Consider the following 14,890-nt stretch of genomic DNA (forward strand, 5'->3'; position numbering starts at 1 on the left):
ATTGCCGTCTCTTTTGATATGTCAATATTTATATAATGAAGCATAAGTAGGTCAAGCTTAAATATAGGTAGCTATACGTATCTCTAAATCATCGTTAAAGTTTCGACTCACGAGGTCTCCCCTTCGTTTGTACATCTGGCACACTTAAGCCATTTTTCTCTACAAATTTGCTCCCTAATACCTGCCTCGACATTTCGACTAAGTATACGAAGTATATGTTGACATCCCTAAGATAGTTGGGTTATTTAATAGAACTGCGCTAATGAAAACGCCTTAGTGAGCTTGATTGACTTAAACGCACGCTCCGTCTACGGGGAGTTACTGGGCTCTTATCACCAGAACCGCAGATGGTCCCCTAACTGTCCTCGATAACATAGGGATCTTATGGAAATAGATCACTGAGATCACCCAATCAAGATGTGGAGACAGCGGTGATATGATTAACGAGAACCTTCTGTCACCTCATGTAGGGTCTTGCCTTGAGTGGTTCTTGAATGGAGAGAGGTACCCTAGTGAAATGGCCCCCTTTATCCTTGATGAGTCCCCCCTGAAAGGCAAACCACCAAGTGAGTTGCACAACAGGGGGGTTAAACTATTCCATGGTATTCCGTCATTATAGTCTTTTGAATGATTAAGTACGTTATTCTGTAAGAATGAGGTAGGTATCAGCGAGGCGAGAGTAAATTAGAGAGTTGATATACTGTAGGAGGGGGTTCCTACATATATATCATGGCACCTCATACCTTGCGTGCGATTACGAGACTCTGTAAATCTAGGTAGGTATCCATGTGTCAAGGAATATTTCTGAAAAGTAGTTTGGCTGGGTATATTCGTGTACGGGGATCTGTAGAAATTGCTTCAGCTGATATTTAAACGAGGACATCTTGTGGGAGCTGTCCTCATGTTCCTGGTTGATTGATAATGGACACGGGTTTCCTTAGGACACATAGATCACGACCAGTAGATCCAACATCTTAGCGGACGATCACAAATTTATACCAGATAACGTCTACGTATCTTCATTGCGAGCGGAATTTCTTCATTATTTCGAAGTCATTAAGACTCGCGCTCTAGTCATGCCAACATTCATTCACCTCACTGGTGAATCGACACATGTCATCCAATTACCGATAGCTAATCCAACCACCACCAAATCCACTCCAAATCATGCTTCGTTTTCCCTAGGGGTATCATCAATAGTAATGAAAGTCCAGAATGCTAAGTTTTTAGAAAGACGAGTATCTTGGGTATATCGCAATTGACCACCCACGCCTCCCTAAATGCGCCGTAACCCAATAATGTGACCTGATTATAACTATATCTCGGCAGGGCTGTTGATGAGTAACCCAAGCCGCTTCCCACGCAATGTATGATGCATCCCGGTTAATTCCCGCCAACCTCCTTAGACGTGGGAAAGTAAGGTCCAAGCATTCGGAGATCGACTAGATTCTTTGCGGACGGCCCAGCCTTTCAGGGCTAGGAGAACCACAACCCAAGCCATGAGCAGACCAACAAATCCCATCGTAACCGTATAGAAGAACATGGCATCCAGGTTGTAATGGATCATTCCATCGACAGTATCGCTAGCCTGTTATAATTGTTAGTGACCAATCCTCTTTGAATGATTGAGGTGTTACCTACGCTAGCCATGAAGATAGTGCCTCCAGCGATAAGTCCGAATGCGGTCAGGAGTTCCGTCGGAGGTCGAGAAGGCAAAATTGAACGCGGAGGCTTTAAGTATACAAGCACATACGTGAATCCTCGAGCAAATGAGGCACCAGTTAACAGGTTACCCCATTGCTTGTGAACCATGCTAGAGACCATTGTCTGCTGCGTGTGCGAGCTCATCATGATACCGAGAAGCAGAATTACAAGAGCGGGGATAGGATTGACGGAAAATTCGTATTGCTTCGGCATCTCCAAGGCCTCGCGTTCTTCATCGTTGTACACGTGACTTGGATGTAGGAGAGCTGCATCATATACGGTGGTGTTCAAGAGTTCGCGAATTTTCGTCGACTCGATTAGCATAGCAAGCTGCACAATCGCGTTAGTATCACCCCTTGTTAATTAGCAAGGGCGGGACAACTTACCAGGCCACCTCCGATGAAAAGAACGGTGATGGAGATATGCTCGAGATCCTGAGGACTGAACTCCTTGCCAGCATTGCCAAGATGTTCCAGGAAAATGTTGGTTGATCCATAAGTGAAGATGAGAGCTCCCTCGACAAATTCCGCCGTGGGTCTCCACTTCTTTGAGCTGTGCTTCGGGCGGACATTCCACGACTAAGAAGTTTGTTAGTATAAGAGAACGGAGGATTTAGCGGCGACGACTCCAACTCACCCAACCCAGCTCGCCGAAACTTCCAGACCATCTCCCGAGGGTTAAAATGCCGTACCAGAAAAATATGCCGCCTTTGATCCAGTGAGCCAGACCACTAAAAATGCCACGTCCTTCCTGAAATTGCGGGTTAGCTCCTATATTGGGGCCATATAAACCGAGCCGAAGTCAACTTACAAAGAAACGTCCAAATGTGATAATACCGGTGCATAGCGTGATGTAAGCTAGGATAAGAATAGTCCTGTCAATGAAATTGTAACCGAACATTAAAAATCTCCAGGCCCTGCTAGACATCTTGCCAGCAAGTCTAGCGACAAATGAGTTAGCAGGTTTCGCGGGTAGCAGCTCCGCAGGCTTGAAATGAAGATCATCATCGTCATCCTCGTAGTGCGCTCGTCGGTCGCCTAACTCAACAGGAGATTCCTGACCCACAGCTGTCGATACCGAATTGCTTCGCAGAGACTCGGTGTTCGGTTCCGTGCCTTGTCCGCTGTCGTTTGAATGTCGATATCGGTGCGGGAATAGGGCGTCGTTGATGCGCTGGTGCTCAGCCATAGCTTCCGTCGAAACTGGGATAAATGCTTGTTCCTCCTCTTTTCCAAGTTCCGCAGCGCCGTTTTTGCCCATTATGCCTGCTACGCGACTTATGAGACTGACGATCACTTGCGCGCTGACAACCCACGTAACCAGCCAACCCAGCTTGTGGTGCGCATTGTTGGGATACAAGTCCGGGGTATTCGCATTATAGGTAATGCCTAACAAGAGGCCTATCGCATTCGTACAAAGGAAGAGAAACTGAACCGCAAGCGTATATCGTGATCGTGCGATCGAAAACATAACAGCTGTAAAGTACCAGTTAGAAATTGCTACGAATCATATTAGTGTCACCGAGACGGCGCGCGTACCTATTGGTAGCATTATGACCCAGCTGACGACCATTAAGGCGATGTGCGCATATATTTCGGCTACGTGCTCTGTATGTGCGAAGTAGGTCGGCGGGTAGGAATCGGGATCGGGTTTCGGGTCCTCCTTGCTCATATCCATACCCGCATCCATTGCGCCTTCGTCGTCGCTGCCGTGGGCGAGAACTGCAGGAAGAGCTCCAGCTACGGCGACAAGCGCCAGCAGCTTGAGCGCGATTTGCGCAGTCGACCTCATGTCGCTGCTAATGTTTGGAATACACTACTCAAAGACGTTGCGCGATTCAAATCCGAAGTATTCACATTCCCCTCTGCGGATTTGGTTCTTTGTGGAAAGGCTGACCTTCAGGAAACCAGGCGGGAGAGGGTATCTTCGGTATAGTTACTTATAAAGCCCAGCCTCAGTGTGGCACCGGAGCTTTGTCCTGACGAGTGAGACAATAGCTAGCTACGGAGCTAGATCGATAGCATTACAACCATTGAAGAGACAATTGTTACGTCGCAGGGTGGGAGGGCGAATGGCCGCAGATGGAGGAGAGGGGGGAGAGCTTTTCATAAAGAAACATCGTGGTGGGAAGGAAGTGCATGGCTCCGGAATATATTTATTTTTTTATTCTCTTTACCAAGACTGGGCGAAACGGGTAACGCTTTCTTCTACTTTTTTTTGCCCTTGACTTGACGAGGCCGAAGTTGGGCAGGTGGGTATTGTGGATATTAGTGTATTCTGTACCTTGGTAGAATATAATAGAATAAGGCTATTCGCATGTATGTCATACTTTTATCTTTATTGACAAGGCTTAACTTTGAGCACTTTGAGCACTTTGAGCAAGAGCGAAATGCGCACGAGAACCCGAACAAAAGGGCCGGGTCCACCCGTCTGCGTTTCTAACCTTTCATCAGCTCGTGCCATCTGTTTCTGATCGGTGATGAGCCATCGAGCGATAGTGTGGGAAAATAGCACGATGACATATCCGAGGGATCCGAAAAAAAAAAATAACTAAAACGGCGGTGGATGGGAAATATTGAAGTTGTCAAGGGCTTGAAGGTCAAGAAGCTCGCGGAACCTGAAGTGGGTACAAATTGTAACTTTTGCGTCCGGGGTGGGTCGGCCTTAAACAGCTACCCATGTCCAACCACATCCAACCATGTTATTCCATCTGATCCATGGGGCCCATGTTACCCAGCCCATCCATGTTAGAGTTCGTGTACCAAAGTACCATTTGCAGATGAGGATACTTAAGAATGACCACATCAGTCATACAAAGATCCACTTCCCGCAAAGTACCCATCGCATCCAAGACATATCCAAGACATGATTGATCCAAGACATACATACAGAACGTTGTTACCAGCCGGAGTGTTCTTTTCGCTTGGATGCTTACCCATCCTTGCTACATGATTACATCGTCGCCGCACGTGTAGAAGCTTCCCGACCGATAATGAATAATCGTGCAGCCTTGGTCGGGCTGTAACATGCTGGACATGCTGGACATGGGGAAGAGGCAGATGGAGTTTTTAACCTCGATGAAAGAGCCTTGCATCCGAACACCCCGCCATCCGCAATCGGACTCGACATGCTGTATCGGGAATAGGATGTATTTTAATTATTCTGTTTTGAATCCGCATCCGTTTCTACTTGGCCAGGTGCTTGTTTTAATTTACCTTGTATCACTAAAAAATAATTACGTATGCAATCTCTTTCTGTATTGAAATAAATTCGCCATGGTATTCTTCAAGGTTTTGGATACCTATAAGGCTTAGTAGATACCTATAACAACTACCTGCGTATGTAGGTTTGCTAGTTCAATAAATACCTACAGGTGAGATGGTTTTCCTTTGGCTGATCATGTGGAAGAACTTAAGCGTTTCTTACCCGAAAGTGGTTGCTTGCACAAGCGAAGATGATTGACTTTCTCAGCCTTTCGACTTTCTTGAGGAGCCGCGCTAGCAGGGATACAAGCCGGTCGTTAGTTACACAGTATGTACCCTAGTTAGAGCCGGCGTCTACGTATACATGTACCTACCTAAGATATCGGTCGCGGGATGTACATACATCTTTTAAATGGCGGGGATTTCATTTTCTGAGAAAGTTTCGATAACTAATACATAAGGTTGGCATAAATTGCTCAATAAGCTGAACTTTACAACTTCGAGTAAGAAGAGATATGGAAAAGCTTGAAGCCGAAGTGAGGGTGACCAATATCACCAGAAAGAAAAGGATACATCGAAGGGATTACCAACCGCCTAACTCCGAGAAATGTTTCACCACTTATTCTATCCCTAGCAATTCGTCGGCCAATGTATCTGTTATCAATAACGAGATACTGTACCTAAGCGACTGGGGGACAACAGCTTGCCCGGACGCCATCTGCAAGAGACGGCAGTAGTGTTACAACACACCAATTGCCGCCCGCTAAATCCATCGGTCGACGGTGACGTTGCCCATCCCTACAAAGTAGTAGAATGCGAGGCAGCGAGGGCATCTGTAACAATTCTAGTCCGAACAGTCTGGACAGTCTGGGGAAACTTGATAACGAACTAAAGGTGGTAAGACATCTGCAGATATGAGATGAGAATCTAGCCTCGCAGCTTCGGTCAAATCTGTGAGACTCTGTGAGGGGGGTAAATTGGAGGGCGACATTGGCGATTGTGGCCAGTGTGGTGTTAGTAGTGATGGTGTATAGGTCTCCTCTCCTCATCGAACCGATTTTAGTCGCATCTATACCGAGTACGAATCTCCGACTAAAAGCTGCCTTACCACCTTATACCTGCAGCAACCCACACCCACATGCCAACGATGCCATTCCACCAAGACCCAGTGCTTCTTGGGTGGAACATACATACATATGTATATGTAATCCAGCATATAGAATCCCGCCAGCTGGGTACCTGCGATGTAATAGTCACACATTCACAGCACCAACATTAACAAACTTGACCAACAAGTCAGACGTTGCCAAGACCTTAGGAGTCAAAACGAGGAGTCCAAGAATACCGAGAATCAAGACCAAGACGTTAAGGAAGGACGGCGCCTGTAGAACCCGGATCCCTTGCCATAACTTCCATATCGGTGCTCGCCGCGCGGAGTCGTGCCCTACCTTCTTAGACAGCTTAGATGAAAATCCTTTTTAAGGCGCCCATCCAATACGGCATCGGAGAAGGAGGTTATGGCAACGCCGGCGAGAGTCGGAGTCCGAGATGAGGAGACGCATCTGGGGGACTCACACAGTATACGATCATAAATCCACCGTGGCATGTGGTCAATTGCATTGTAAGGCTGGGCATTACAGCTCAGCTTACATGGGCCGGAAAATACACCGGTTACCGACTATCCCGCATCGCTTCAATTTGTCCCCGCCTCTTTCTGCAACTCGAGGCTCGGCCGACTAGGCAAGGAATATGGAGATGATTAATGTGCCGTTAGCCATAGGGCTATATACGTAGCCCTGGCTTACATTCCTAAACCCGAATCATCTGATTAAATTTTATTAGGAATTGCTCTCGACCCCAAGTAATGTTGCCGAAAGCACATACGTTGCGCCGCTTACCTAGTTGGGTATATAATACGTACATACGAAAGGTCATACATGCGTCCTTGGCCCCGAACATCCGAAGACACCGACACTAACACCATTCGATTGAGTCATGAGAGTTGCAATGTAGGTGTTTAATAAAGGTCTCCCTGCATACCCGCTTCTTACAAGGCTATTCCTGCGCGCCGTTGAAAGGCGCCTCACGGCGTTTACTCTCCGTGGAACCCGATGAACCCGATGAAAGGTGCCTCCTTGCGTAGGAACTTAAGGGGGGGGCATCGTCTCCCGACATGTTGGTACTACCCCAGATTGGTCATAATACCAGATCTTTGTTCCAAAGTGTGCCAGATGATAGTCTAAAATAGATGCGGAAACCTAGGCTGAGGTAGGGCGGAAGCGTCGAAGATTGTCTACGTACCATTGTGTTTCAATGATCTGTGGTCTAGGTAGGGCTATATAAATACAAAACCTAAGCTTATGGATTGAAACCGGATTTTGTAGCCATATTTTTAGGTAACCTAGAACCCCAAAATAGCAGTGCGGCCGTGCCAACGATCCTGCGGTTCTGGCTTGCGTATTGATTTCGCAGCAGCTTGTCCACGGGGCGTGACCATTGTCATAAACTTGATCGGTCTTTAAGACGCCACGAATCCCCATCCTCTAGTACAACTCTATCTTCGTCCCGGAGCTTCCGTAGGATCTGGACCACCCCATTTGCGGCCGGTATATGAAGACTTTCCGGAACGTCGCGATATATGATTCTCACTAGTTCCATAGGAGTCCACGACTCGTTATCTTGAGTAGAACCCAAGGTTTGTAGTACTTGCTGTTCTCTCTGATATCTATGGGAAATGTACTCGGCGATAATGGTGCTGGCCTGTGGTAACACAGGGCCATGTCCTGGGTATCCTCGACCAGACACCAGCTTCTCCATCTTCGCAAGGCTTTTGAGATAGGTGCCAAGGTCCTCGAATACGGCTGTGCCCTGACCCAAGACATTATCACCCGTGAACAGCGCGTCTTCCTCTTGCAAAACGAAGGCTATATGATCTGTGGTGTGGCCTGGCGTATGAAAGGCTGTCAAGGTGACCCCCTCAACCTCGAATTTCTGCCCTTCTGAGATATTTGATTGGCCTTCTGCCGGTGAGCTTTTGTAGATTACTGTTTGAGGTGAATACTCCAGGAGTTGACTAATACCGCCAGTATGATCATGATGCCAATGAGTAATCAGGGCTTTTTGTACTGCGGCTTTCTCCTCATCTAGAGTTCGTTTCAAGGCGGCAATCCATGAAGGCTTGCCCTCTCCAGTATCAATCAATAACCTATTAGGCCCGGTCCCAAGTAGATATGTGTTGGTGCCCTGAAGCGTGAACTTGCTCGGGTTGCCGCCTAGAATACGGATACAAGCAGGACTAAGGCGCTCAATTTCCGGCAGGTGAACCAGTGAAGCCATCCTGATACTTGAAGCTACTCGGAAAGCTTTCATACCATGACAGCAATCTGGTTGTGTTGGATGATACCGAAGCACCACTAGGTACTCTAATGTTCGGGGAAGGTTGGTATTTTGTAGCAGCTGGATGTTTAGTGTCGGGCTACGATTGGATATCGGCAATGAGGACAGAACGCGGTATGATTATGCCATTAATTTGTATGCGACTGCATATAACTTATTGATGTAGGTATTATGTAGATAGCTGGACATAGATAAGATGCCGAGGTTCTAATGATAAGCGTGAATAAATACTAATAGCATGCATCTATCGTACCTGCCCTACATGTATCCATAGGCAGTAGCTACCTACATAAATGCCTTACTGCTCGCTGACGATATTCAAAGTTTAAAATCTATAATTGGTATATGGAACAAACATTGAACCCCTGGATCGGCCGTTTAGCGTGCTCGATAAGCAAGATAAGATCGTGGATCAGGTGGCGATAAGAATTTCCAGCGTGTTGCTTCAACTGTAATCTCGTAATCTTTCCTTGCGCACCTAGTGATGTGAATAACCATGACGCTGCGTGCACCAAGTTATCAATGATTCTGTAGATCTATCGTGGAGTTTCTGTCTAATATTGGAACTCTTGAGTCTAATAGCTTCACAGACCTGTAAGCCACCCCTAATTAGTATGCACGCGATCAGTATGCGGCTAACCAATAGCTTCGAAGCTGTAAAAGGAAGTAGAAGAAAGTTAGCGGTCGAATCGCATCTTCAGGAGCTTCATCGCTGTACTTTTCTTACTTGCCTCGCTTCCACGCCCACATCCACTTTCACTTCCGCTTCGTCTGCGCCAGAGCCTCACTCGTCTCTCCAACCTAGCCTTCCTTCCATAGTCTCGACCTTCTTCAATTACGAAAGACACCCGCGGCTATTTGGTCGATAACATACTCGATTCTCTTTTTCCGTACCATTTACTACAGACCACCCGAACCTACATACACTCCTGCCTCGAATCCTTTCTCTACAGTCGAAACGATTGCATACATATCCGTTCGTTTAAGACAATAATTTATACAAATAAGGCCTTGATAAATTCATCACCATGGCTGCGCGACCTACCACTCCGGCGTCGCCTAAGAATGTCAAGATCAATTCTCCCACTCCCGGAACACCCTTGTTTGGCTGTGGTTAGTAATAGTCCGGTGGTTTGAATTTGTGCTCTGGTGTATATGTGCTAATATGTCCTAGAACATGTCCAACTACTTCTTTCCAACAGCCCCGACGTGATGAACAGTACTGTCCAGTATTACAAGATGTTGCTGAGAGTCATATTCGATGGCAATCCCTTAGTGCCACAGACCTGCAAGGGCCCAGACGGACAGATAATTACCTCTTTAACGTCGAACTATCTCTGCTTGCAATGTTCGACCATCGCCTCCGAGGAAGAGCGCATAAAACATGGCAATAAGAAGAGCCACCGATTCTGTAAGTTCTAACATGATTGTATAATTCTACGTCCTCTCCTGTTCCTTCCACTGACTAGCTACAGACGTTGACTCGAGAAGTGGTGCGCTTTTCTGCCAGTTCTGCGAGGATTTTGTGTGGGACCCGACTCTGGACGAGCTCCGAGTGAGAAAAATAGGAACTGGATCTTTTTCGAGTATGTCACACTATTGAGTGGCACTTTTTCTGCACCAGACTAACGTGCTTAGGTCGTAAAAGGAAGCACGAGGAAATGTTCTCGGATGCTGTAAAGGATCCCCTGAAGGACGATCCTAGGTATATCTCGTCCAACACCACCATCGCCTCATGTAGAGCAGACGGGCTTCGGGGAATTTACAATGCTGGCGCAACATGCTACCAGAACGTCGTCCTTCAGAGCTTCCTCCACAATCCTTTACTCAGAAACTTCTACCTGAGTGATGGACATCAGAGCAGCGATTGCCAAGTGCCTCATTGTTTGAGCTGTGCGATGGACGACATGTTTCAGGATTTCTACGCCCTAGAGAACACTAATGGCTATACTGCAGCTAATATTCTCTCCGGGTTTTGGATATCTGAAAAGAAGGCATTCGAGAACCTGGTGACAACTAGGGAGCAGGATGCTCACGAGTTCTTTCAGTTCCTAGCTGAGGAACTGCATGAGAGGAATGGTGATGGTAAGAAACCCGAGACGGGGAGCGAGCACAGTTGCAACTGCATCATACACCAGACTTTCTACGGAAAGCTCCAGAGTCAGACGACTTGTCAACATTGCGGGGGCGTTACGAACGCAATAGAGTCGTTTCTTGATCTAAGCTTGGGCTTAGACAATCTATCTCACAAAAAGGTCAAAAAGGCACCTAAAGGCGGGCCTTCCCTGACGTTGCAAGATTGTCTCGACGAGGAATACATTAAGTCCGACAAATGCGAGTATCGGTGTAGAAACTGCAATTCGTCGCAGCAGGCTCGGCGAGACCACAGCATTAAACTTCTTCCGAACGTCCTCTCCATACAACTTAAGGTAAGCATAGTCCTCGTCACAGTAATATCTTAGAAAACGAGTACTAACAGGAACATCTAGCGGTTCGAGTTTAAGCAAGGTAGTCGTGACCGAGTTGCTTCGAAGATTAGTACAAAGGTACAATTTCCGTTGCAGCTGAACATGCTCCCGTATACCACTCGTGGTAGAGCATCTGACGCCAAGGACAGCCAGGAGCTGAGGCGTTCATGTACATATGACCTGCTGAGTGTTGTAGAGCACGTCGGAGAGATCGACACAGGTGAGTTATTACCTCTACAGAAACCCCCTGGATCAAAGCTGACTAAGGCAGGACACTACGTGACTTATTCTCGAGTGGGAGATCAGGTGAGTTATATAGATATCTTGGGCATCCGTACCAAGCTCTTGGCGACATGTGCTAATATTGTTCTAGTGGTTCTCCTTCAACGACCACAGGGTCGAGTTGGCTAAGAAGTCCGACGTACTAGGAAGTCAGGCTTACTTACTCTTCTACATCATCCGATCATTGACATAGGGACGTGTTTGTATCATTTGGCATCGGTATGGGACGGAGTTGTTCTGAAGCATTTACATGGGTTGGGGGGTTGACGACTCCTATACGGCGTATTGACTTTGTGCCTTTGAATAGAGAGGCGTTTTCACAAACAGAGAAAATCCTCAATTATGACTGCCTAGGTGCTAGTTACCTGCCTGATATGATTATGAGCCTTGTTCATTTCGGATTTGGTTGCCTTAATGTCTGTTTAGGTATATTGCTCGCTAATTGTGCCATTTGAAAGCAAACCTGCCTCGGCATTTGACTTGACAAAGGGGTAAGATGTGCCAACTGAATTCCAACGTTAAGACCAGTTTGAATGTGCTTAATCCTATGTAGCGCCTTGTCCTTGACCCGCCTTTTCCTCCTTGCCCTTAAACTTCCAAGCGTCACACTCGAAGTTTGCGTAGCAATAGAACTCGTTGCCCAACCCGTGAGCATGAACTGGCTCATACGTCGTCGTACGTGCTCCTAGTGACCGGTACAGCTTCGTGATGAGAGGCTCCATGCGTTCTCCGGTAGTGACTATCAGTCGAGGATGGGGTTGACCTTGACTGCCTGCTCCCGCGAAGGTTCGAGACATCCAACGTACAGTCAAAGCAGCTGCTCGTAGGATTAGCAACGCAGGTATCTTTATGATAAGTGAATTTGCTAGGAGAATCTGGATAACAGTAGACGCGATATAATAAAATATACGAACTTTTAGTCTGACAGTCCTCGCTGAGAAAAGGGGGGTCGCATATGATGCGGTCGACGGCGCCTTTCAAGTGAGCTGGCAGTTTGGTAGGCTGCAAGAAGTCGTAAAATATGAACTCGGAGAAGATGGCAAACCGTTGGTCATGCTCGAGGAGGTAGACTTGTTTTGGTTTGGGCTGAGCGGCGTCTGCCGTGTTCTACGTGAGAGTGAGGGTGGTGTTAGTAAGACTTGATTTAATAATGACTATTCCCGGAGTTGATAGTTTAGAGAAGGGAAAGTTACTAAGGAGTAATCCTGTTATAGCATGAGTTAAGCGGAATGTGAAGGTAGATGAGTGGTATCGAAGTCTGAACTCCCCGTTATCCCGGCCGCGAGAGAACTGGCTGAGGAAATCAGCAAGAATAAATTTGATCCCGAGGAATCGTACGGCTATAGGATTTCAACTGACGCAGTTCCAAAGCTCAGCTTGGAGGATCGGCTTGAATTCGTAGTAGGAACCAGGAAACTATTCTTAGTTATAATACTTGATAACCACTTACCAACAGGTTCTTTAAAGCAACGAAGACACTCGGCGTCGAGACTACGGCGATGACCTCGTCTTCAGTCACGCCATCTAATAGCTGCTTCGCATACAGCGTAGCTGTCTCGTCCGAATACTGTCATAGTTTTAGTTAGCCTTTGAATCCAGTTCAATTCAACACCAGTCGTTCTCTAGCAGCTTGAATGTGAAATTCCATCGATAAGCTTTAGATGCTTAAAGTAAGGGGGCATACCCAAAACTGTGACTTGTTCCAGTCCTCGGTGAAGGCCTCCATAGATAAGGGCACGGCGTCGACTTGCTCCTCCTCGGCTACCACTTTCAGTTTCTCGAACTTCTCGACATGTGCATCTCGCTCGCCGTAGAATTCCTGCAACGCAGAGAGTGCATGAGAGGAAAGTGTTCTGTTGAGGGTGAGTGCGTTTAGTCTTAAGCAATGGTTATTTCTATTTGGTTCACTTACATCGGTTCATCGTCACTATCGGCCATTTTGCTTTGGCGTATATTTGCTTGATTCTCGTGTGAAAAATGACGAGAATGATGAGAATAATGAGAATTCGATTGTTGCTCTGACCCGAGTTAATTTTTTTTGCCTTGTACTTTCCCTTGTTTCATTGTTGTTGGGCTTCGACCCTAAAGTAAGACCAAGTTTTCGGGTTTTCTTGGAGCACGAAAATCTTTACCGATTAGTTAGCGGAACTCGATAGAATCTACAACATAAAACCTGCAACACTACACTACACCAACATATATCACCCGTACCACGACACGACATCACTTCGCAATCCGTAAATGCTCTTACAATACTATTCGCGATTCTTAAATCAAGGGAAAACTACCAAGTCTGGTATATATGTACAGTTGCAATAAGAATTGCCCTTTCTAATAATCGCTTGGACTCTACTATTGCCACATCATATTTGTGGTTCGTCCATCACATGAAGGTACTTCTTGTTCTCCTCCTTCTCCTTCTCCGTCGACGGAGGGAGATCGTAGTGTGTATTACTACGCATCCCACGCTGTCCAAGCTGTTAGACTTACATATTCACCTGCGTCAACGGTTCCAAGCAAAGGGTACTACTTACTAGGTACTCATATGTGAAATCGGAAATTTCACCTGGTGTAATTCCCAGATCGGCAAATGTCTTTGCTGTCTCGTCAATCTCCTGGTCGATAAATTCTCGGTCTACGTCTTCTGCTGAGAGTACCGGCCACCAGATAAATCGGTTCAACAAGTAAGCTATCGGCCGTATGATAGGCTTAGGAATGTTGACGTGTCTTCGCTTCTTGTGGATTTCCTTGTCGACCAGTTCGGAGATCTCCTTTGTCGAGTAATTCTTAGGACCATAGAGCTCGAACGTTTGGCCAGCCGTAGTATCATCGTAGAGCATCGCCTCCAGAGCTTTACCAACGTCAATTACCTATTCATGTTAGCTAAGTGTACGTAATACCAAGTATATTCGAAGTGGGAAGGACACACATGGACGGGCCAGTATCTTTCCTTCATATGATTAGCTGTGAATATATTGGTAATGCCACCCAATCGAAGGAGGAGTCTGTCTTCGAATCCAAACATGGGTGCCGGCCGTACGATGGTGGTCTCGGGGAAGATGCTTCGAGCGACTTTCTCTCCTCGGCCTTTGGAAGCGTAGAATTCGGAAGGAGAATCAGGGTTCGCATTGTAAGACGAAACGTGAATGTAACGATCTACGTCATACTTGGCGACGGCTTCAACGATGCGCTCGGTGCCCTCGACGTGAACGTCATCTAGAGTGAAGTTTTTCGTAGGGTACTCCCGTCCGACGAGGTTGTATACAGCGTCAGAGTGGCGAACGCTGGTCTCGATGGACTCGGTGTTGCGTAGATCGTATTCGATAAAGGTGATACGACCCAGATCACCAGCAACCTTGAGATGGCGTTTCTCCATCTCCTCTCGGTAAGGGATGACAACCTGACATCCTTGGCGTGCTATGACTCGTTGTTAGGCATGACAAACTAAGTCGGATTCTATGTCCGTCTCGTACCTAGTCGGTTGACGATATATCTTCCGAGCTGTCCCGTTGCGCCAAATACTGTCGCAGTGTGGCCTATATAACTCGTCAGGATCGGAAGAATCAAGAATAGTTCGTGGTGGCTAGCGGGTTACCTCCGAGAGATGATCTATTAAGGAGTACCAAGTTAGTACCAAGTCAGTTGGCAGAAGAGGAACGACGGCAACTAACCTTCCACCTTGAACGCGAATGATGGGTTTGCCGGTGCGGGTTATGGCGATGTCGGAAATGTGGGAAACGTATCTGGCCTGGGTGAGGTTGAAGGCCAGCTTTCGACTAGACCGCACGGCGGTAGGAAAGGAAGCCATCCTTGCTCGAGTTCGAGGTGCAAAGAATG

At 46.9% G+C, this 14,890-nt stretch overlaps 5 protein-coding genes across 5 annotated transcripts; 1 reads left to right on the forward strand and 4 right to left on the reverse strand.

The window, feature by feature from the left end:
- Positions 1 to 1,402: 1,402 nt before the first annotated feature.
- Positions 1,403 to 3,495, reverse strand: F4807DRAFT_462216 (uncharacterized protein; the record flags this gene model as incomplete). The annotated part of the gene is made up of 6 exons (XM_048001794.1): positions 1,403 to 1,588; positions 1,642 to 2,034; positions 2,091 to 2,282; positions 2,341 to 2,454; positions 2,515 to 3,179; positions 3,243 to 3,495. The coding sequence occupies 6 exons, from the start codon at positions 3,493 to 3,495 to the stop codon at positions 1,403 to 1,405; spliced, it is 1,803 nt and encodes a 600-aa protein (XP_047852293.1).
- A 3,911-nt stretch (positions 3,496 to 7,406) lies between these two features.
- Positions 7,407 to 8,243, reverse strand: F4807DRAFT_452623 (Metallo-hydrolase/oxidoreductase; the record flags this gene model as incomplete). The annotated part of the gene is made up of 1 exon (XM_048000354.1): positions 7,407 to 8,243. The coding sequence occupies one exon, from the start codon at positions 8,241 to 8,243 to the stop codon at positions 7,407 to 7,409; it is 837 nt and encodes a 278-aa protein (XP_047852294.1).
- Positions 8,244 to 8,765: 522 nt separating this feature from the next.
- On the forward strand, positions 8,766 to 11,345 carry F4807DRAFT_166699 (ubiquitin carboxyl-terminal hydrolase). The gene is made up of 7 exons (XM_047993404.1): positions 8,766 to 8,897; positions 8,958 to 9,416; positions 9,478 to 9,714; positions 9,779 to 9,889; positions 9,942 to 10,732; positions 10,793 to 11,077; positions 11,145 to 11,345. The coding sequence occupies exons 2-7, from the start codon at positions 9,332 to 9,334 to the stop codon at positions 11,244 to 11,246; spliced, it is 1,611 nt and encodes a 536-aa protein (XP_047852295.1). The 5' UTR covers positions 8,766 to 8,897; positions 8,958 to 9,331; the 3' UTR covers positions 11,247 to 11,345.
- Positions 11,346 to 11,390: 45 nt separating this feature from the next.
- F4807DRAFT_166584 (putative N6-adenine methyltransferase-domain-containing protein) lies at positions 11,391 to 13,176 on the reverse strand. The gene is made up of 5 exons (XM_047993402.1): positions 12,966 to 13,176; positions 12,738 to 12,906; positions 12,504 to 12,620; positions 11,968 to 12,160; positions 11,391 to 11,870 (listed from the first exon to the last, which is right to left on the reverse strand). Exons 1-5 carry the CDS (start codon positions 12,989 to 12,991, stop codon positions 11,599 to 11,601), a joined length of 777 nt encoding a protein of 258 aa, XP_047852296.1. The 5' UTR covers positions 12,992 to 13,176; the 3' UTR covers positions 11,391 to 11,598.
- A 240-nt stretch (positions 13,177 to 13,416) lies between these two features.
- On the reverse strand, positions 13,417 to 14,861 carry F4807DRAFT_462220 (NAD(P)-binding protein; the record flags this gene model as incomplete). Its single annotated transcript, XM_048001795.1, has 6 exons — positions 13,417 to 13,521; positions 13,588 to 13,923; positions 13,983 to 14,470; positions 14,527 to 14,589; positions 14,649 to 14,662; positions 14,725 to 14,861. The coding sequence occupies 6 exons, from the start codon at positions 14,859 to 14,861 to the stop codon at positions 13,417 to 13,419; spliced, it is 1,143 nt and encodes a 380-aa protein (XP_047852297.1).
- Between the last annotated feature and the right edge of the window lie 29 nt (positions 14,862 to 14,890).

The sequence above is a fragment of the Annulohypoxylon truncatum genome (genome assembly GCF_022578515.1).
Source record: "Annulohypoxylon truncatum strain CBS 140777 unplaced genomic scaffold F4807scaffold_25, whole genome shotgun sequence".
NCBI classification, from domain to species: domain Eukaryota; kingdom Fungi; phylum Ascomycota; class Sordariomycetes; order Xylariales; family Hypoxylaceae; genus Annulohypoxylon; species Annulohypoxylon truncatum.